General features: G+C 70.1%; 1 protein-coding gene across 1 annotated transcript in view; it reads right to left on the bottom strand.

Moving 5' to 3' along the window:
- The window catches only part of LOC134339760 (pre-mRNA-processing factor 39-like), an 81,807-nt gene extending 62,132 nt beyond the window's left edge, over positions 1-19,675 (bottom strand). The window contains exon 1 of the mRNA XM_063036525.1: positions 19,541-19,675. Within this exon, the coding sequence (XP_062892595.1) occupies positions 19,541-19,607 (67 nt within the window). The 5' untranslated portion in view covers positions 19,608-19,675. The remainder of the gene's footprint in view (positions 1-19,540) is intronic.
- Between the last annotated feature and the right edge of the window lie 704 nt (positions 19,676-20,379).

A 20,379-nucleotide genomic window follows, 5' to 3' on the forward strand; every position in this document is an offset into this window, starting at 1 on the left:
GAGATAGGGAGGGAGGGAGATGGGGAGGGAGGGAGGGAGGGAGATGGGGAGGGAGGGAGGGAGGGAGATGGGGAGGGAGGGAGGGAGGGTGGGAGATGGGGAGGGAGGGAGGGAGGGAGATGGGGAGGGAGGGAGGGAGGGAGGGAGATGGGGAGGGAGGGAGGGAGGGAGGGAGGGAGATGGGGAGGGAGGGAGGGAGGGAGGGAGGGAGATGGGGAGATGGGGAGGGAGGGAGATGGGGGGGGAGATGGGGAGATGGGGGGAGGGAGGGAGGGAGGGAGATGGGGAGGGAGGGAGGGAGGGAGGGAGATGGGGAGGGAGGGAGGGAGGGAGGGAGGGAGATGGGGAGGGAGGGAGGGAGGGAGGGAGGGAGATGGGGAGATGGGGAGGGAGGGAGATGGGGGGGGGAGATGGGGAGATGGGGGGAGGGAGGGAGGGAGGGAGATGGGGGAGGGAGGGAGGGAGGGAGATGGGGAGGGAGGGAGGGAGGGAGATGGGGAGGGAGGGAGGGAGGGAGGGAGATGGGGAGGGAGGGAGGGAGGGAGATGGGGAGGGAGGGAGGGAGGGAGGGAGGGAGATGGGGAGGGAGGGAGGGAGGGAGGGAGATGGGGAGGGAGGGAGGGAGGGAGATGGGGAGGGAGGGAGGGAGGGAGGGAGATGGGGAGGGAGGGAGGGAGGGAGATGGGGAGGGAGGGAGGGAGGGAGGGAGATGGGGAGGGAGGGAGGGAGGGAGGGAGATGGGGAGGGAGGGAGGGAGGGAGATGGGGAGGGAGGGAGGGAGGGAGGGAGATGGGGAGGGAGGGAGGGAGGGAGATGGGGAGGGAGGGAGGGAGGGAGATGGGGAGGGAGGGAGATGGGGAGGGAGAGAGGGAGGGAGGGAGGGAGGGAGATGGGGAGGGAGGGAGGGAGGGAGATGGGGAGGGAGGGAGATGCGGAGGGAGGGAGATAGGGAGGGAGGGAGGGAGGGAGATAGGGAGGGAGATGGGGAGGGAGGGAGATAGGGAGGGGGGAGGGAGGGAGATAGGGAGGGAGGGAGGGAGGGAGATAGGGAGGGAGGGAGGGAGGGAGATGGGGAGGGAGGGAGATGGGGAGGGAGGGAGGGAGGGAGATGGGGAGGGAGGGAGGGAGGGAGATGGGGAGGGAGGGAAGGAGGGAGGGAGGAAGATGGGGAGGGAGGGAGGGAGGGAGGGAGGGAGATGGGGAGGGAGGAGGGAGGGAGGGAGATGGGGAGGGAGGGGAGGGGGGAGGGAGATGGGGAGGGAGGGAGATGGGGGGAGGGAGGGAGGGAGATAGGGAGTGAGGGAGATGGGGAGATAGGGAGGGAGGGAGATGGGGAGATAGGGAGGGAGGGAGATGGGGAGGGAGGGAGGGAGGGAGGGAGATGGGGAGGGAGGGAGGGAGGGAGATGGGGAGGGAGGGAGGGTGGGAGATGGGGAGGGAGGGAGGGAGGGAGGGAGGGAGATAGGGAGGGAGGGAGGGAGGGAGATGGGGAGGGAGGGAGGGAGGGAGGGAGGGAGATGGGGAGGGAGGGAGGGAGGGAGGGAGATGGGGAGGGAGGGAGATGGGGAGATGGGGAGGGAGGGAGATGGGGGGGAGGGAGATGGGGAGATAGATGGGGAGGGAGGGAGGGAGGGAGATGGGGAGGGAGGGAGGGAGGGAGATGGGGAGGGAGGGAGGGAGGGAGATGGGGAGGGAGGGAGGGAGGGAGATGGGGAGGGAGGGAGGGAGGGAGGGAGATAGGGAGGGAGGGAGGGAGGGAGATGGGGAGGGAGGGAGGGAGGGAGGGAGGGAGATGGGGAGGGAGGGAGATGGGGAGATGGGGAGGGAGGGAGATGGGGGGGAGGGAGATGGGGAGATAGATGGGGAGGGAGGGAGGGAGGGAGATGGGGAGGGAGGGAGGGAGGGAGGGAGATGGGGAGGGAGGGAGGGAGGGAGGGAGATGGGGAGGGAGGGAGGGAGGGAGATGGGGAGGGAGCGAGATGGGGAGGGAGGGAGGGAGGGAGATGGGGAGGGAGGGAGGGAGGGAGATGGGGAGGGAGGGAGGGAGGGAGGGAGATAGGGAGGGAGGGAGGGAGGGAGATGGGGAGGGAGGGAGGGAGGGAGATGGGGAGGGAGGGAGGGAGGGAGATGGGGAGGGAGGGAGATGGGGAGATGGGGAGGGAGGGAGATGGGGGGGAGGGAGATGGGGAGATAGATGGGGAGGGAGGGAGGGAGGGAGATGGGGAGGGAGGGAGGGAGGGAGGGAGGGAGATGTGGAGGGAGGGAGGGAGGGAGATGGGGAGGGAGGGAGGGAGGGAGGGAGATGGGGAGGGAGGGAGGGAGGGAGATGGGGAGGGAGGGAGGGAGGGAGGGAGGGAGATAGGGGGGGAGATGGGGAGGGAGGGAGGGAGGGAGATGGGGAGGGAGGGAGGGAGGGAGATAGGGGGGGAGATGGGGAGGGAGGGAGGGAGGGAGGGAGGGAGATGGGAGGGAGGGAGGGAGGGAGGGAGGGAGATGGGGAGGGAGGGAGGGAGAGAGGGAGGGAGATGGGGAGGGAGGGAGGGAGGGAGGGAGGGAGATGGGGAGGGAGGGAGGGAGGGGGGAGGGAGGGAGGGAGGGAGGGAGGGGGATGGGGAGGGAGGGAGGGAGAGAGGGAGGGAGGGAGATGGGGAGGGAGGGAGGGAGGGAGATGGGGAGGGAGGGAGGGAGGGAGATGGGGAGGGAGGGAGGGAGGGAGATGGGGAGGGAGGGAGGGAGGGAGATGGGGAGGGAGGGAGGGAGGGAGGGAGGGAGGGAGGGAGGGAGATGGGGAGGGAGGGAGGGAGGGAGGGAGATGGGGAGGGAGGGAGGGAGGGAGGGAGATGGGGAGGGAGGGAGGGAGGGAGATGGGGAGGGAGGGAGGGAGGTGGGGAGGGAGGGAGATGGGGAGGGAGGGAGGGAGGGAGATGGGGAGGGAGGGAGGGAGGGAGGGAGGGAGATGGGGAGGGAGGGAGGGAGGGAGGGAGGGAGATGGGGGGAGGGAGGGAGGGAGATGGGAGGGAGGGAGATGGGGGGGAGGGAGGGAGGGAGATGGGGGGGAGGGAGGGAGGGAGGGAGATGGGGGGGAGGGAGATGGGGGGAGGGAGGGAGGGAGGGAGATGGGGAGGGAGGGAAGGAGGGAGATAGGGAGGGAAGGAGGGAGATAGGGAGGGAGGGAGGGAGGGAGATGGGGAGGGGGGAGGGAGGGAGATGGGGAGGGGGGAGGGAGGGAGATGGGGAGGGGGGGAGGGAGGGAGATGGGGAGGGGGGGAGGGAGGGAGATGGGGGGGAGGGAGGGAGGGAGGGAGATGGGGGGAGGGAGAGGGGGGGAGGGAGGGAGGGAGGGAGATGGGGAGGGAGAGGGGGGGAGGGAGGGAGGGAGGGAGATGGGGAGGGAGGGAGGGAGGGAGATGGGGAGGGAGGGAGGGAGGGAGGGAGATGGGGAGGGAGGGAGGGAGGGAGATGGGGAGGGAGGGAGGGAGGGAGATGGGGAGGGAGGGAGGGAGGGAGGGAGATGGGGAGGGAGGGAGGGAGGGAGATGGGGAGGGAGGGAGATGCGGAGGGAGGGAGGGAGGGAGATAGGGAGGGAGGGAGATGGGGAGGGAGGGAGGGAGGGAGGGAGGGAGATGGGGAGGGAGGGAGATAGGGAGGGAGGGAGGGAGATAGGGAGGGAGGGAGGGAGGGAGATGGGGAGGGAGGGAGATGGGGAGGGATGGAGGGAGGGAGATGGGGAGGGAGGGAGGGAGGGAGATGGGGAGGGAGGGAAGGAGGGAGATGGGGAGGGAGGGAGGGAGATGGCGAGGGAGGGAGGGAGGGAGGGAGATGGCGAGGGAGGGAGGGAGGGAGGGAGATGGGGAGGGAGGGAGGGAGGGAGATGGGGAGGGAGGGAGGGAGGGAGGGAGATGGGGAGGGAGGGAGGGAGGGAGATGGGGAGGGAGGGAGGGAGGGAGATGGGGAGGGAGGGAGATGGGGAGGGAGGGAGGGAGGGAGGGAGATGGGGAGGGAGGGAGGGAGGGAGATGGGGAGGGAGGGAGATGCGGAGGGAGGGAGGGAGGGAGATAGGGAGGGAGGGAGATGGGGAGGGAGGGAGGGAGGGAGGGAGGGAGATGGGGAGGGAGGGAGATAGGGAGGGAGGGAGGGAGATAGGGAGGGAGGGAGGGAGGGAGATGGGGAGGGAGGGAGATGGGGAGGGATGGAGGGAGGGAGATGGGGAGGGAGGGAGGGAGGGAGATGGGGAGGGAGGGAAGGAGGGAGATGGGGAGGGAGGGAGGGAGATGGGGAGGGAGGGAGGGAGGGAGGGAGATGGCGAGGGAGGGAGGGAGGGAGATGGGGAGGGAGGGAGGGAGGGAGGGAGGGAGATGGGGAGGGAGATGGGGAGGGAGGGAGGGAGGGAGGGAGATGGGGAGGGAGGGAGGGAGGGAGATGGGGAGGGAGGGAGGTAGGGAGATGGGGAGGGAGGAGGGAGGGAGGGAGAAGGGGAGGGGGGAGGGAGGGAGATGGGGAGGGAGGGAGGGAGGGAGGGAGATGGGGAGGGAGGGAGGGAGGGAGATGGGGAGGGAGGGAGGGAGGGAGGGAGATGGGGAGGGAGGGGGAGAGAGGGAGATGGGGAGGGAGGGGGGAGGGAGGGAGATGGGGAGGGAGGGGGGAGGGAGGGAGATGGGGAGGGAGGGGGGAGGGAGGGAGGGAGGGGGGGAGGGAGGGAGATGGGGAGGGAGGGGGGAGGGAGGGAGATGGGGAGGGAGGGAGGGAGGGAGATGGGGAGGGAGGGAGGGAGGGAGATGGGGAGGGAGGGAGGGAGGGAGATGGGGAGGGAGGGAGGGAGGGAGGGAGATGGGGAGGGAGGGAGGGAGGGAGGGAGGGAGATGGGGAGGGAGGGAGGGAGATGGGGAGGGGGGGAGGGAGGGAGGGAGGGAGGGAGGGAGATGGGGAGGGAGGGAGGGAGGGAGGGAGATGGGGAGGGAGGGAGGGAGGGAGATGGGGAGGGAGGGGGAGGGAGGGAGATGGGGAGGGAGGGGAGGGGGGAGGGAGATGGGGAGGGAGGGAGGGAGGGAGGGAGATGGTGGAGGGAGGGAGGGAGATGGGGAGATAGGGAGGGAGGGAGATGGGGAGATAGGGAGGGAGGGAGATGGGGAGGGAGGGAGGGAGGGAGATGGGGAGGGAGGGAGGGAGGGAGGGAGGGAGATGGGGAGGGAGGGAGGGAGGGAGGGAGATGGGGAGGGAGGGAGGGAGGGAGGGAGGGAGATGGGGAGGGAGGGAGGGAGATGGGGACGGAGGGAGGGAGGGAGATGGGGAGGGAGGGAGGGAGGGAGGGAGATGGGGAGGGAGGGAGGGAGGGAGGGAGATGGGGAGGGAGGGAGGGAGGGAGGGAGGGAGATGGGGAGGGAGGGAGGGAGGGAGATGGGGAGGGAGGGAGGGAGGGAGGGAGATGGGGATGGAGGGAGGGAGGGAGATGGGGAGGGAGGGAGGGAGATGGGGAGGGAGTGAGGGAGGGAGGGAGATGGGGAGGGAGGGAGGGAGATGGGGAGGGAGGGAGGGAGGGAGATGGGGAGGGAGGGAGGGAGGGAGGGAGATAGGGAGGGAGGGAGGGAGGGAAATAAGGAGGGAGGGAGGGAGGGAGATGGGGAGGGAGGGAGGGAGGGAGATGGGGAGGGAGGGAGATGGGGAGATGGGGAGGGAGGGAGATGGGGGGGAGGGAGATGGGGAGATAGATGGGGAGGGAGGGAGGGAGGGAGATGGGGAGGGAGGGAGGGAGATGGGGAGGGAGGGAGGGAGGGAGGGAGATGGGGAGGGAGGGAGGGAGGGAGGGAGGGAGATAGGGAGGGAGGGAGGGAGATAGGGAGGGAGATGGGGAGGGAGGGAGGGAGGGAGGGAGATGGGGAGGGAGGGAGGGAGGGAGATGGGGAGGGAGGGAGGGAGGGAGGGAGGGAGATAGGGGGGGAGATGCGGAGGGAGGGAGGGAGGGAGGGAGATGGGGAGGGAGGGAGGGAGGGAGATGGGGAGGGAGGGAGGGAGGGAGGGAGGGAGATGGGGAGGGAGGGAGGGAGGGAGGGAGGGAGATGGGGAGGGAGGGAGGGAGGGAGGGAGATGGGGAGGGAGGGGGAGGGAGGGAGATGGGGAGGGAGGGGGGAGGGAGGGAGATGGGGAGGGAGGGGGGAGGGAGGGAGATGGGGAGGGAGGGGAGGGGGGAGGGAGATGGGGAGGGAGGGAGGGAGGGAGATGGTGGAGGGAGGGAGGGAGATAGGGAGGGAGGGAGATGGGGAGATAGGGAGGGAGGGAGATGGGGAGATAGGGAGGGAGGGAGATGGGGAGATAGGGAGGGAGGGAGATGGGGAGGGAGGGAGGGAGGGAGATGGGGAGGGAGGGAGGGAGGGAGGGAGATGGGGAGGGAGGGAGGGAGGGAGATGGGGAGGGAGGGAGATGGGGAGGGAGGGAGGGAGGGAGATGGGGAGGGAGGGAGATGGGGAGGGAGGGAGGGAGGGAGATGGGGAGGGAGGGAGATGGGGAGGGAGGGAGGGAGGGAGATGGGGAGGGAGGGAGATAGGGAGGGAGGGAGTGAGATAGGGAGGGAGGGAGGGAGGGAGATGGGGAGGGAGGGAGGGAGGGAGGGAGGGAGGGAGATGGGGAGGGAGGGAGGGAGGGAGATGGGGAGATGGGGAGGGAGGGAGATGGGGAGGGAGGGAGATGGGGGGGAGGGAGATGGGGAGATAGATGGGGAGGGAGGGAGGGAGGGAGGGAGATGGGGAGGGAGGGAGGGAGGGAGGGAGATGGGGAGGGAGGGAGGGAGGGAGATGGGGAGGGAGGGAGGGAGATGGGGAGGGAGGGAGGGAGGGAGGGAGATGGGGAGGGAGGGAGGGAGGGAGATGGGGAGGGAGGGAGGGAGGGAGATGGGGAGGGAGGGAGGGAGGGAGGGAGATGGGGAGGGAGGGAGGGAGGGAGATGGGGAGGGAGGGAGGGAGGGAGATAGGGAGGGAGGGAGGGAGGGAGGGAGATAGGGAGGGAGGGAGGAGGGAGATGGGGAGGGAGGGAGGGAGGGAGATGGGTAGGGAGGGAGGGAGATGGGGAGGGAGGGAGATGGGAGGGAGGGAGATGGGGGGAGGGAGATGGGGAGATAGATGGGGAGGGAGGGAGGGAGGGAGATGGGGAGGGAGGGAGGGGGGGAGGGAGGGAGATGGGGAGGGAGGGAGGGAGGGAGGGAGATGGGGAGGGAGGGAGGGAGGGAGGGAGATGGGGAGGGAGGGAGGGAGGGAGGGAGATGGGGAGGGAGGGAGGGAGGGAGGGAGATAGGGAGGGAGGGAGGGAGGGAGATGGGGAGGGAGGGAGGGAGGGAGGGAGATGGGGAGGGAGGGAGGGAGATAGGGAGGGAGATGGGGAGGGAGGGAGGGAGGGAGGGAGATGGGGAGGGAGGGAGGGAGGGAGGGAGGGAGGGAGAGAGGGACGGAGATGGGAGGGAGGGGGGGAGATGGGGAGGGAGGGAGGGAGGGAGATGGGGAGGGAGGGAGGGAGGGAGGGAGGGAGATAGGGGGGGAGATGGGGAGGGAGGGAGGGAGGGAGGGAGGGAGATGGGAGGGAGGGAGGGAGGGAGGGAGATGGGGAGGGAGGGAGGGAGGGAGGGAGGGAGATGGGAGGGAGGGAGGGAGGGAGGGAGATGGGGAGGGAGGGAGGGAGGGAGGGAGGGAGATGGGGAGGGAGGGAGGGAGAGAGGGAGGGAGATGGGGAGGGAGGGAGATGGGGAGGGAGGGAGGGAGGGAGGGAGGGAGATGGGGAGGGAGGGAGGGAGATGGGGAGGGAGGGAGATGGGGAGGGAGGGAGGGAGGGAGATGGGGAGGGAGGGAGGGAGGGAGATGGGGAGGGAGGGAGGGAGGGAGGGAGATGGGGAGGGAGGGAGGGAGGGAGGGAGGGAGGGAGGGAGGGAGGGAGGGAGATGGGGAGGGAGGGAGGGTGGGAGATGGGGAGGGAGGGAGGGAGGTGGGGAGGGAGGGAGGGAGGGAGGGAGATGGGGAGGGAGGGAGGGAGGGAGGGAGGGAGATGGGGAGGGAGGGAGGGAGGGAGGGAGATGGGGAGGGAGGGAGGGAGGGAGGGAGATGGGGAGGGAGGGAGGGAGGGAGGGAGATGGGGAGGGAGGGAGGGAGATGGGGGGAGGGAGGGAGGGAGATGGGAGGGAGGGAGATGGGGGGAGGGAGGGAGGGAGATGGGGGGAGGGAGGGAGGGAGGGAGATGGGGGGGAGGGAGGGAGGGAGGGAGATGGGGAGGGAGGGAAGGAGGGAGATAGGGAGGGAAGGAGGGAGATAGGGAGGGAGGGAGGGAGGGAGATAGGGAGGGAGGGAGGGAGGGAGGGAGGGAGATGGGGAGGGGGGGAGGGAGGGAGATGGGGAGGGGGGGAGGGAGGGAGGGGGAGGGAGGAGGGAGGGAGGGGGAGGGGGGAGGGAGGGAGGGAGGGGGGAGGGAGGGAGGGAGGGAGGGGGAGGGGTGGAGGGAGGGAGGGGGAGGGGGGAGGGAGGGAGGGGGGAGGGGGAGGGAGGGAGGGAGGGAGGGAGATGGGGAGGGGGAGGGGGAGGGGGAGGGGGGAGGGGGGAGGGGGAGGGAGGGAGGGAGGGAGGGGGGAGGGGGGAGGGAGGGGGGGAGGTGGGAGGGAGGGGGAGGGGGGAGGGAGGGAGGGAGGGAGGGAGGGAGGGGGGGGATGGGGGGAGGGGGGGAGGGAGGGAGATAGGGAGGGAGGGAGATGGGGGGGAGTGAGGGAGGGAGGGAGATGGGGGGAGGGAGGGAGGGAGATGGGGGGAGGGAGGGAGGGAGATGGGGGGGAGGGAGGGAGGGAGGGAGATGGGGGGGAGGGAGGGAGGGAGATGGGGGGGAGGGAGGGAGGGAGATGAGGGGGGAGGGAGGGAGATGGTGGAGGGAGGGAGGGAGATGGGGGGAGGGAGGGAGGGAGATGGGGGGAGGGAGGGAGGGAGATGGGGGGAAGGAGGGAGGGAGATGGGGGGGAGGGAGGGAGGGAGGGAGATGGGGGGGAGGGAGGGAGGGAGGGAGATGGGGGGGAGGGAGGGAGGGAGGGAGATGGGGGGGAGGGAGGGAGGGAGATGGGGGGGAGGGAGGGAGGGAGATGGGGGGGAGGGAGGGAGATGGGGGGGAGGGAGATGGGGCGGGAGGGAGAGAGGGAGAGCGAGATGGAGGGAGGGAGGGAGATGGAGGGAGGGAGGGGGAGGGAGAGGGAGAGGGAGGGAGAGGGAGAGGGAGGGAGGGAGGGAGAGGGAGGGACGGAGGGAGAGGGAGAGGGAGGGAGGGAGATGGGGAGGGAGGGAGTTGGGGAGGGAGGGAGATGGAGAGGGAGGGAGGGAGGGAGGTGGGGGGGAGGGAGGGAGGTGGGGAGGGAGGGAGGGAGGGAGGGAGATGGGGAGAGGGAGGGAGGGAGGGAGGGAGATGGGGGGGAGGGAGGGAGGGAGGGAGATGGGGGGGAGGGAGGGAGGGAGGGAGATGGGGGGAGGGAGGGAGGGAGGGAGATGGGGGGAGGGAGGGAGGGAGGGAGATGGGGGGAGGGAGGGAGGGAGGGAGATGGGGAGGGAGGGAGGGAGGGAGATGGGGAGGGAGGGAGGGAGGGAGATGGGGAGGGAGGGAGGGAGGGAGGGAGGGAGATGGGGAGGGAGGGAGGGAGGGAGGGAGATGGGGAGGGAGGGAGGGAGGGAGGGAGATGGGGAGGGAGGGAGGGAGGGAGGGAGATGGGGAGGGAGGGAGGGAGGGAGGGAGATGGGGAGGGAGGGAGGGAGGGAGAGAGGGAGGGAGGGAGATGGGGAGGGAGGGAGGGATGGAGGGAGAGAGATGGGGAGGGAGGGAGGGAGGGAGATGGGGAGGGAGGGAGGGAGGGAGATGGGGAGGGAGGGAGGGAGGGAGATGGGGAGGGAGGGAGATGGAGAGGGAGGGAGGGAAATGGGGAGGGAGGGAGGGAAATGGGGAGGGAGATGGGGAGGGAGGGAGGGAGGGAGATGGGGAGGGAGGGAGGGAGGGAGGGAGATGGGGAGGGAGGGAGATGGGGAGGGAGGGAGGGAGGGAGATGGGGAGGGAGGGAGGGAGGGAGATGGGGAGGGAGGGAGGGAGGGAGGGAGGGAGGGAGGGAGATGGGGAGGGAGGGGGGGAGGGAGGGAGATGGGGAGGGAGGGGGGAGGGAGGGAGATGGGGAGGGAGGGGGGGAGGGAGGGAGATGGGGAGGGAGGGGGGAGGGAGGGAGGGAGGGAGGGAGATGGGGAGGGAGGGAGGGAGGGAGGGAGGGAGGGAGGGAGATGGGGAGGGAGGGAGGGAGGGAGATGGGGAGGGAGGGAGGGAGGGAGATGGGGAGGGAGGGAGATGGAGAGGGAGGGAGGGAAATGGGGAGGGAGGGAGGGAAATGGGGAGGGAGATGGGGAGGGAGGGAGGGAGGGAGATGGGGAGGGAGGGAGGGAGGGAGGGAGATGGGGAGGGAGGGAGGGAGGGAGGGAGATGGGGAGGGAGGGAGGGAGGGAGATGGGGAGGGAGGGAGGGAGGGAGATGGGGAGGGAGGGAGGGAGGGAGGGAGATGGGGAGGGAGGGGGGGAGATGGGGAGGGAGGGGGGAGGGAGGGAGATGGGGAGGGAGGGGGGAGGGAGGGAGATGGGGAGGGAGGGGGAGGGAGGGAGGGAGGGAGGGAGATGGGGAGGGAGGGAGGGAGGGAGGGAGGGAGATGGGGAGGGAGGGAGGGAGGGAGGGAGATGGGGAGGGGGAGATGGAGGGAGGGAGATGGGGAGGGAGGGAGGGAGGGAGATGGGGAGGGAGATGGGGAGGGAGGGGGGAGGGAGGGGGGGAGGGAGGGAGATGGGGAGGGAGATGGGGAGGGAGGGAGATGGGGAGGGAGGGAGGGAGGGAGATGGGGAGGGAGGGAGGGAGGGAGATGGGGAGGGAGGGAGGGAGGGAGATGGGGAGGGAGGGAGAGAGGGACATGGGGAGGGAGGGGGGAGGGAGGGAGATGGGGAGGGAGGGGGGGAGGGAGGGAGATGGGGAGGGAGGGAGGGAGGGAGATGGGGAGGGAGGGAGGGAGGGAGGGAGATAGGGAGGGAGGGAGATGGGGAGGGAGGGAGGGAGGGAGATGGGGAGGGAGGGAGGGAGGGAGATGGGGAGGGAGGGAGGGAGGGAGGGAGATGGGGAGGGAGGGAGGGAGGGAGGGAGGGAGGGAGATGGGGAGGGAGGGAGGGAGATGGGGAGGGAGGGAGGGAGGGAGGGAGGGAGATGGGGAGATGGGGAGGGAGGGAGATGGGGGGGAGATGGGGAGATGGGGGGAGGGAGGGAGGGAGGGAGATGGGGAGGGAGGGAGGGAGGGAGATGGGGAGGGAGGGAGGGAGGGAGGGAGATGGGGAGGGAGGGAGGGAGGGAGGGAGGGAGATGGGGAGGGAGGGAGGGAGGGAGATGGGGAGGGAGGGAGGAAGGGAGGGAGATGGGGAGGGAGGGAGGGAGGGAGATGGGGAGGGAGGGAGATGGGGAGGGAGGGAGGGAGGGAGATGGGGAGGGAGGGAGGGAGGGAGGGAGATGGGGAGGGAGGGAGGGAGGGAGGGAGATGGGGAGGGAGGGAGGGAGGGAGGGAGATGGGGAGGGAGGGAGGGAGGGAGATGGGGAGGGAGGGAGGGAGGGAGATGGGGAGGGAGAGAGGGAGGGAGATGGGGAGGGAGGGAGATGGGGAGGGAGGGAGGGAGGGAGATGGGGAGGGAGGGAGGGAGGGAGGGAGATGGGGAGGGAGGGAGGGAGGGAGGGAGGGAGATGGGGAGGGAGGGAGGGAGGGAGATGGGGAGGGAGGGAGGAAGGGAGGGAGATGGGGAGGGAGGGAGGGAGGGAGATGGGGAGGGAGGGAGGGAGGGAGATGGGGAGGGAGGGAGGGAGGGAGATGGGGAGGGAGGGAGGGAGGGAGGGAGGGAGGGAGATGGGGAGGGAGGGAGGGAGGGAGGGAGATGGGGAGGGAGGGAGGGAGGGAGGGAGGGAGATGGGGAGGGAGGGAGGGAGGGAGATGGGGAGGGAGGGAGGGAGGGAGATGGGGAGGGAGGGAGGGAGGGAGATGGGGAGGGAGAGAGGGAGGGAGGGAGGGAGGGAGATGGGGAGGGAGGGAGGGAGGGAGGGAGATGGGGAGGGAGGGAGGGAGGGAGGGAGATGGGGAGGGAGGGAGGGAGGGAGATGGGGAGGGAGGGAGGGAGGGAGATGGGGAGGGAGATGGGGAGGGAGGGAGATGGGGAGGGAGAGAGGGAGGGAGGGAGGGAGGGAGAGAGGGAGGGAGGGAGGGAGATGGGGAGGGAGGGAGATGGGGAGGGAGAGGGGGAGGGAGAGAGGGAGGGAGGGAGGGAGGGAGATGGGGAGGGAGGGAGATGGGGAGGGAGGGAGGGAGGGAGATGGGGAGGGAGGGAGGGAGGGAGGGAGGGAGATGGGGAGGGAGGGAGGGAGGGAGATGGGGAGGGAGGGAGATGGGGAGATGGGGAGGGAGGGAGATGGGGGGAGGGAGATGGGGAGATAGATGGGGAGGGAGGGAGGGAGGGAGATGGGGAGGGAGAGAGGGAGGGAGGGAGATGGGGAGGGAGGGAGGGAGGGAGGGAGATGGGGAGGGAGGGAGGGAGGGAGATGGGGAGGGAGCGAGATGGGGAGGGAGGGAGGGACGGAGGGAGATGGGGAGGGAGGGAGGGAGGGAGATGGGGAGGGAGGGAGGGAGGGAGATGGGGAGGGAGGGAGGGAGGGAGATGGGGAGGGAGGGGGGGAGGGAGGGAGATGGGGAGGGAGGGAGGGAGGGAGGGAGATGGGGAGGGAGGGAGGGAGGGAGATGGGGAGGGAGGGAGGGAGGGAGGGAGATGGGGAGGGGGAGATGGAGGGAGGGAGATGGGGAGGGAGGGAGGGAGGGAGATGGGGAGGGAGGGGGGAGGGAGGGAGATGGGGAGGGAGATGGGGAGGGAGGGAGGGAGGGAGATGGGGAGGGAGGGAGGGAGGGAGATGGGGGGGAGGGAGGGGGGAGGGAGGGAGATGGGGAGGGAGGGGGGAGGGAGGGAGATGGGGAGGGAGGGAGGGAGGGAGGGAGATAGGGAGGGAGGGAGATGGGGAGATGGGGAGGGAGGGAGATGGGGAGGGAGGGAGGGAGATGGGGAGGGAGGGAGGGAGGGAGGGAGATGGGGAGGGAGGGAGGGAGGGAGATGGGGAGGGAGGGAGGGAGGGAGATGGGGAGGGAGGGAGGGAGGGAGATGGGGAGGGAGGGAGGGAGATGGGGAGGGAGGGAGGGAGGGAGGGAGGGAGATGGGGAGGGAGGGAGATGGGGGGGGAGATGGGGAGATGGGGGGAGGGAGGGAGGGAGGGAGATGGGGAGGGAGGGAGGGAGGGAGATAGATGGGGAGGGAGGGAGGGAGGGAGGGAGGGAGATGGGGAGGGAGGGAGGGAGGGAGATGGGGAGGGATGGAGGAAGGGAGGGAGATGGGGAGGGAGGAAGGGAGGGAGATGGGGAGGGAAGGAGGGAGGGAGGGAGATGGGGAGGGAAGGAGGGAGGGAGATGGGGAGGGAGGGAGGGAGGGAGATGGGGAGGGAGGGAGGGAGGGAGATGGGGAGGGAGGGAGGGAGGGAGGGAGGGAGGGAGATGGGGAGGGAGGGAGGGAGGGAGGGAGATGGGGAGGGAGGGAGGGAGGGAGGGAGATGGGGAGGGAGGGAGGGAGGGAGATGGGGAGGGAGGGAGGGAGGGAGATGGGGAGGGAGGGAGGGAGGGAGGGAGATGGGGAGGGAGGGAGGGAGGGAGATGGGGAGGGAGGGAGGGAGGGAGATGGGGAGGGAGAGAGGGAGGGAGGGAGGGAGGGAGATGGGGAGGGAGGGAGAGGGGAGGGGATGGAGATGGGGAGGGAGGGAGGGAGATGGGGAGGGAGGGAGGGAGGGAGGGAGATGGGGAGGGAGGGAGGGAGGGAGATGGGGAGGGAGGGAGATGGGGAGGGAGAGAGGGAGGGAGGGAGGGAGGGAGGGAGATGGGGAGGGAGGGAGATGCGGAGGGAGGGAGATAGGGAGGGAGGGAGGGAGGGAGATAGAGAGGGAGATGGGGAGGGAGGGAGATGGGGAGGGAGGGAGGGAGGGAGATAGGGAGGGAGGGAGGGAGGGAGATAGGGAGGGAGATGGGGAGGGAGGGAGATGGGGAGGGAGGGAGGGAGGGAGATAGGGAGGGAGGGAGATGGGGAGGGAGGGAGATGGGGAGGGAGGGAGGGAGGGAGATGGGGAGGGAGGGAGGGAGGGAGATGGGGAGGGAGGGAGGGAGGGAGATGGGGAGGGAGGGAAGGAGGGAGATGGGGAGGGAGGGAGGGAGATGGGGAGGGAGGGAGGGAGGGAGGGAGATGGGGAGGGAGGAGGGAGGGAGGGAGATGGGGAGGGAGGGGAGGGGGGAGGGAGATGGGGTGGGAGGGAGATGGGGGGAGGGAGGGAGGGAGATAGGGAGGGAGGGAGATGGGGAGATAGGGAGGGAGGGAGATGGGGAGATAGGGAGGGAGGGAGATGGGGAGGGAGGGAGGGAGGGAGATGGGGAGGGAGGGAGGGAGGGAGGGAGATGGGGAGGGAGGGAGGGAGGGAGATGGGGAGGGAGGGAGGGAGGGAGATGGGGAGGGAGGGAGGGAGGGAGGGAGGGAGGGAGATGGGGAGGGAGGGAGGGAGATGGGGAGGGAGGGAGATGGGGAGATGGGGAGGGAGGGAGATGGGGGGGAGGGAGATGGGGAGATAGATGGGGAGGGAGGGAGGGAGGGAGATGGGGAGGGAGGGAGGGAGGGAGGGAGGGAGATGGGGAGGGAGGGAGGGAGGGAGATGGGGAGGGAGCGAGATGGGGAGGGAGGGAGGGAGGGAGATGGGGAGGGAGGGAGGGAGGGAGGGAGATGGGGAGGGAGGAAGGGAGGGAGATGGGGAGTGAGGGAGGGAGGGAGGGAGGGAGGAAGGGAGGGAGATGGGGAGGGAGGGAGGGAGGGAGGGAGATGGGGGGGGAGGGAGGGAGGGAGGGAGATGGGGAGGGAGGGAGGGAGGGAGATGGGGAGGGAGGGAGATGGGGAGATGGGGAGGGAGGGAGATGGGGGGGAGGGAGATGGGGAGATAGATGGGGAGGGAGGGAGGGAGGGAGATGGGGAGGGAGGGAGGGAGGGAGATGTGGAGGGAGATGTGGAGGGAGGGAGGGAGGGAGATGGGGAGGGAGGGAGGGAGGGAGGGAGATGGGGAGGGAGGGAGGGAGGGAGATGGGGAGGGAGGGAGGGAGGGAGGGAGATAGGGGGGAGATGGGGAGGGAGGGAGGGAGGGAGATGGGGAGGGAGGGAGGGAGGGAGATAGGGGGGGAGATGGGGAGGGAGGGAGGGAGGGAGGGAGGGAGATGGGAGGGAGGGAGGGAGGGAGGGAGGGAGATGGGGAGGGAGGGAGGGAGAGAGGGAGGGAGATGGGGAGGGAGGGAGGGAGGGAGGGAGGGAGGGAGGGGGGAGGGAGGGAGATGGGGAGGGAGGGAGGGAGATGGGGAGGGAGGGAGGGAGATGGGGAGGGAGGGAGGGAGGGAGATGGGGAGGGAGGGAGGGAGGGAGATGGGGAGGGAGGGAGGGAGGGAGATGGGGAGGGAGGGAGGGAGATGGGGAGGGAGGGAGGGAGGGAGATGGGGAGGGAGGGAGGGAGGGAGGGAGGGAGATGGGGAGGGAGGGAGGGAGGGAGGGAGATGGGGAGGGAGGGAGGGAGGGAGATGGGGAGGGAGGGAGGGAGGTGGGGAGGGAGGGAGGGAGGGAGGGAGATGGGGAGGGAGGGAGATGGGGAGGGAGGGAGGGAGGGAGGGAGGGAGGGAGATGGGGAGGGAGGGAGGGAGGGAGGGAGGGAGATGGGGAGGGAGGGAGGGAGGGAGGGAGGGAGGGAGATGGGGAGGGAGGGAGGGAGGGAGGGAGATGGGGAGGGAGGGAGGGAGGGAGGGAGATGGGGGGAGGGAGGGAGGGAGATGGGAGGGAGGGAGATGGGGGGAGGGAGGGAGGGAGATGGGGGGAGGGAGGGAGGGAGGGAGATGGGGGGGAGGGAGGGAGGGAGGGAGATGGGGAGGGAGGGAAGGAGGGAGATAGGGAGGGAAGGAGGGAGATAGGGAGGGAAGGAGGGAGATAGGGAGGGAGGGAAGGAGGGAGATAGGGAGGGAGGGAGGGAGGGAGATAGGGAGGGAGGGAGGGAGGGAGGGAGGGGGGGAGGGGGGAGGGAGGGAGGGGGAGGGGGGAGGGAGGGAGGGAGGGAGGGAGGGGGGAGGGGGGAGGGAGGGAGGGGGGAGGGGGGAGGGAGGGAGGGAGGGAGGGAGATGGGGAGGGGGAGGGGGAGGGGGAGGGGGGAGCGGGAGGGAGGGGGGAGGGGGGGAGGGAGGGGGGAGGTGGGAGGGAGGGGGGAGGGGGGGAGGGAGGGAGGGAGGGAGGGAGGGAGGGAGGGGGGGATGGGGGGAGGGAGGGAGATAGGGAGGGAGGGAGATGGGGGGGAGGGAGATGGGGGGGAGTGAGGGAGGGAGGGAGATGGGGGAGGGAGGGAGGGAGATGGGGGGAGGGAGGGAGGGAGATGGGGGGGAGGGAGGGAGGGAGATGGGGGGGAGGGAGGGAGATGGGGGAGGGAGGGAGATGGTGGAGGGAGGGAGGGAGGGAGATGGGGGGAGGGAGGGAGGGAGATGGGAGGGAGGGAGATGGGGGGGAGGGAGGGAGGGAGATGGGGGGGAGGGAGGGAGGGAGATGGGGGGGGGAGGGAGGGAGATGGGGGGAGGGAGGGAGGGAGATGGGGGGGAGGGAGGGAGGGAGATGGGGGGGAGGGAGGGAGGGAGGGAGATGGGGGGAGGGAGGGAGGGAGATGGGGGGGAGGGAGGGAGGGAGATGGGGGGAGGGAGGGAGGGAGATGGGGGGAGGGAGGGAGGGAGATGGGGGGGAGGGAGGGAGGGAGATGGGGGGGAGGGAGGGACGGAGATGGGGGGGAGGGAGGGAGTGAGATGGGGGGGGAGGGAGGGAGTGAGATGGGGGGAGGGAGGGAGGGAGATGGGGGGAGGGAGGGAGGGAGATGGGGGGAGGGAGGGAGGGAGATGGGGGGGAGGGAGGGAGGGAGGGGGGGAGGGAGGGAGGGAGATGGGGGGGGGAGGGAGGGAGGGAGGGAGATGGGAGGGAGGGAGATGGGGGGAGGGAGGGAGGGAGGGAGATGGGGGGGAGGGAGGGAGGGAGATGGGGGGAGGGAGGGAGGGAGGGAGGGAGGGAGATGGGGGGAGGGAGGGAGGGAGATGGGGGGGAGGGAGATGGGGGGGGGGGGGAGGGAGATGGGGGGGGAGGGGGGAGGGGGGAGGGGATGGGGGGAGGGAGGGAGGGAGATGGGGGGGAGGGAGGGAGGGAGATGGGGGAGGGAGGGAGGGAGGGAGGGAGATGGGGGGGAGGGAGGGAGGGAGATGGGGGGAGGGAGGGAGGGAGATGGGGGAGGGAGGGAGGGAGATGGGGGGAGGGAGGGAGGGAGATGGGGGGAGGGAGGGAGGGAGATGGGGGGAGGGAGGGAGGGAGATGGGGGGAGGGAGGGAGGGAGATGGGGGGAGGGAGGGAGGGAGATGGGGAGGGGGGGAGGGAGGGAGGGAGATGGGGGGAGGGGGGAGGGAGGGAGGGAGATGGGGGGGAGGGGGGAGGGAGATGGGGGGGAGGGAGGGAGGGAGATGGGGGGAGGGAGGGAGGGAGATGGGGGGAGGGAGGGAGGGAGATGGGGGGGAGGGAGGGAGGTGGGGGGGAGGGAGGGAGGGAGGTGGGGGGGAGGGAGGGAGATGGGGGGGAGGGAGGGAGGGAGATGGGGGGGAGGGAGGGAGGGAGATGGGGGGAGGGAGGGAGGGAGATGGGGGGGAGGGAGGGAGGGAGATGGGGGGAGGGAGGGAGGGAGATGGGGGGAGGGAGGGAGGGAGATGGGGGGAGGGAGGGAGGGAGATGGGGGGAGGGAGGGAGGGAGATGGGGGGGAGGGAGGGAGGGAGATGGGGGGAGGGAGGGAGGGAGGGAGATGGGGGGAGGGAGGGAGGGAGATGGGGGGGAGGGAGGGAGGGAGATGGGGGGAGGGAGGGAGGGAGATGGGGGGGAGGGAGGGAGGGAGATGGGGGGGAGGGAGGGAGGGAGATGGGGGGGAGGGAGGGAGGGAGATGGGGGGAGGGAGGGAGGGAGATGGGGGGAGGGAGGGAGGGAGATGGGGGGAGGGAGGGAGATGGGGGGAGGGGGGAGATAGGGAGGGAGATGGGGGCAGGGAGGGAGGGAGATGGGGGGAGGGAGGGAGGGAGATGGGGGAGGGAGGGAGGGAGGGAGATGGGGGGAGGGAGGGAGGGAGGGAGATGGGGGGAGGGAGGGAGGGAGGGAGATGGGGGGAGGGAGGGAGGGAGGGAGATGGGGGGGAGGGAGGGAGGGAGGGAGATGGGGGGAGGGAGGGAGGGAGATGGGGAGGGAGGGAGGGAGATGGGGGGGAGGGAGGGAGGGAGGGAGATGGGGGGGAGGGAGGGAGATGGGGGGAGGGAGGGAGGGAGATGGGGGGAGGGAGGGAGGGAGGGAGATGGGGGGGGGAGGGAGGGAGGGAGATGGGGGGGGGAGGGAGGGAGGGAGATGGGGGGGGGAGGGAGGGAGGGAGATGGGGGGGAGGGAGGGAGGGAGGGAGATGGGGGGGAGGGAGGGAGGGAGGGAGGGAGGGAGGGAGTGAGGGAGGGAGGGAGGGAGGGAGGGAGATGGGGAGGGAGGGAGGGAGGGAGGGAGGGAGATGGGGAGGGGGGGAGGGAGGGAGATGGGGAGGGGGGGAGGGAGGGAGGGAGGGAGGGAGGGAGGGAGGGAGATGGGGAGGGAGGGAGGGAGGGAGATGGGGAGGGAGGGAGGGAGGGAGATGGGGAGGGAGGGAGGGAGGGAGGGAGGGAGGGAGGGAGTTGAGGGGGGAGGGAGGGAGGGAGGGAGTTGAGGGGGGAGGGAGGGAGGGAGGGAGTTGAGGGGGGAGGGAGGGAGGGAGGGAGTTGAGGAGGGAGGGAGGGAGTTGAGGGGGGAGGGAGGGAGGGAGGGAGGGAGTTGAGGGGGAGGGAGGGAGGGAGTTGAGGGGGAGGGAGGGAGGGAGGGAGAGGAGGGGGAGGGAGGGAGGGAGGGAGGGAGTTGAGGGGGAGGGAGGGAGGGAGGGAGTTGAGGGGGAGGGAGGGAGGGAGGGAGGGAGGGAGGGAGGGAGGGAGGGAGTTGAGGAAGGAAGGAGGGAGGAAGGAAGGAGGGAGGGAGGAAAGGAAGGAGGGAGGGAGGGAAGGAAGGAGGGAGGGAGGGAGGAAGGAAGGAGGGAGGGAGGGAGGGGACCCAGGGGGAGGAGATACAACTCCCTCACACAGGTTGGTCTGACTGTACACACACCCCCACCCTGGCTGTACCCAGAGGGTCTGCAGCGGGACGGCCGCCCCTCCCCCTCCCGAGACACGCCCCCTCCCCCATCCCCCGCCCCGGGCCCGGCTCCGTCACCGCTTCCCCGGGCTCCGAAGGCCTCGGCGCCCGTCAATTTCGGCTCCACCCGGCCCCCCGCCTCCAGCTGCCCGCCGCCCGGCCCCGCAGCCCGTCCACTCACCGACCGCAGCAGCCGATGCCGGCGGATTCTGCTCCGGCTCCGGCCACCGATCACCGGCCGCCTCCATTACTCCGTCACCGTCACCATCGCCAGGCGAACCGGAAGCGGAAGCGCCGCGGGGCGGAAGTGGAGGTTGCTCCCGCCCTCCCTTTGTAGTTTTGTTTGTTTTTGTGTGTGTGAGTGTGTGTGTTTCTGTGTGTGTGTGAGTGTGTGTTTCTGTGTGTCTATGAGTGTGTGTGTATGAGTGTGTGTTTGTGTGAGTGTGTGTGTGTATGAGTGTGTGTGTTTGTGTGAGTGTTTGTGAGTGTGTGTGTGTTTTGTGTGTAACAGACCTGCAGGCACAGAGTTACCAGAAATCAGGTTTAACAGCAGCGGCGTGTGTCCTGAAGTTTGTTGTCTTTGCGACAGCAATACGTAATAAATTAGAAAAGTAAACTATGAATTAAAAGAACTGTAATATACAGCTTATATCTGCATAAAACTGCAGTAAATGTTTGTAGAGAGCATTCTGACTGGCTGCATCACTATCTGGGGCGGGGGGGGCGGGTTGTGGTTGTGGATTTGGTGAGGAGCTACTGCACAGGATCGAAACAAGCTGCAGAGAGTTGTAAACTTAGCTCCATCATGGGCACCCGCCTCCGTAGTATCCAGAACATCTTCAAGGAGTGGTACCTCTAAAAGTTAGCGTCCATCATGCAAACTTCCTGTAACGATTAATGAAATACTTCTCTTTGAAAATATCTTCTCACCTGCCTGTCCCCTCCTCCTTCCCTCTCTCCTCTGGTCTACTCTCCTCTCCTATCAGATCCCCTCCTCTCCAGCGCCTGGCTCCACCTCTC

This window comes from Mobula hypostoma, chromosome 30 (genome assembly GCF_963921235.1).
Source record: "Mobula hypostoma chromosome 30, sMobHyp1.1, whole genome shotgun sequence".
In the NCBI taxonomy this organism is placed as follows: Eukaryota; Metazoa; Chordata; class Chondrichthyes; order Myliobatiformes; family Myliobatidae; genus Mobula; species Mobula hypostoma.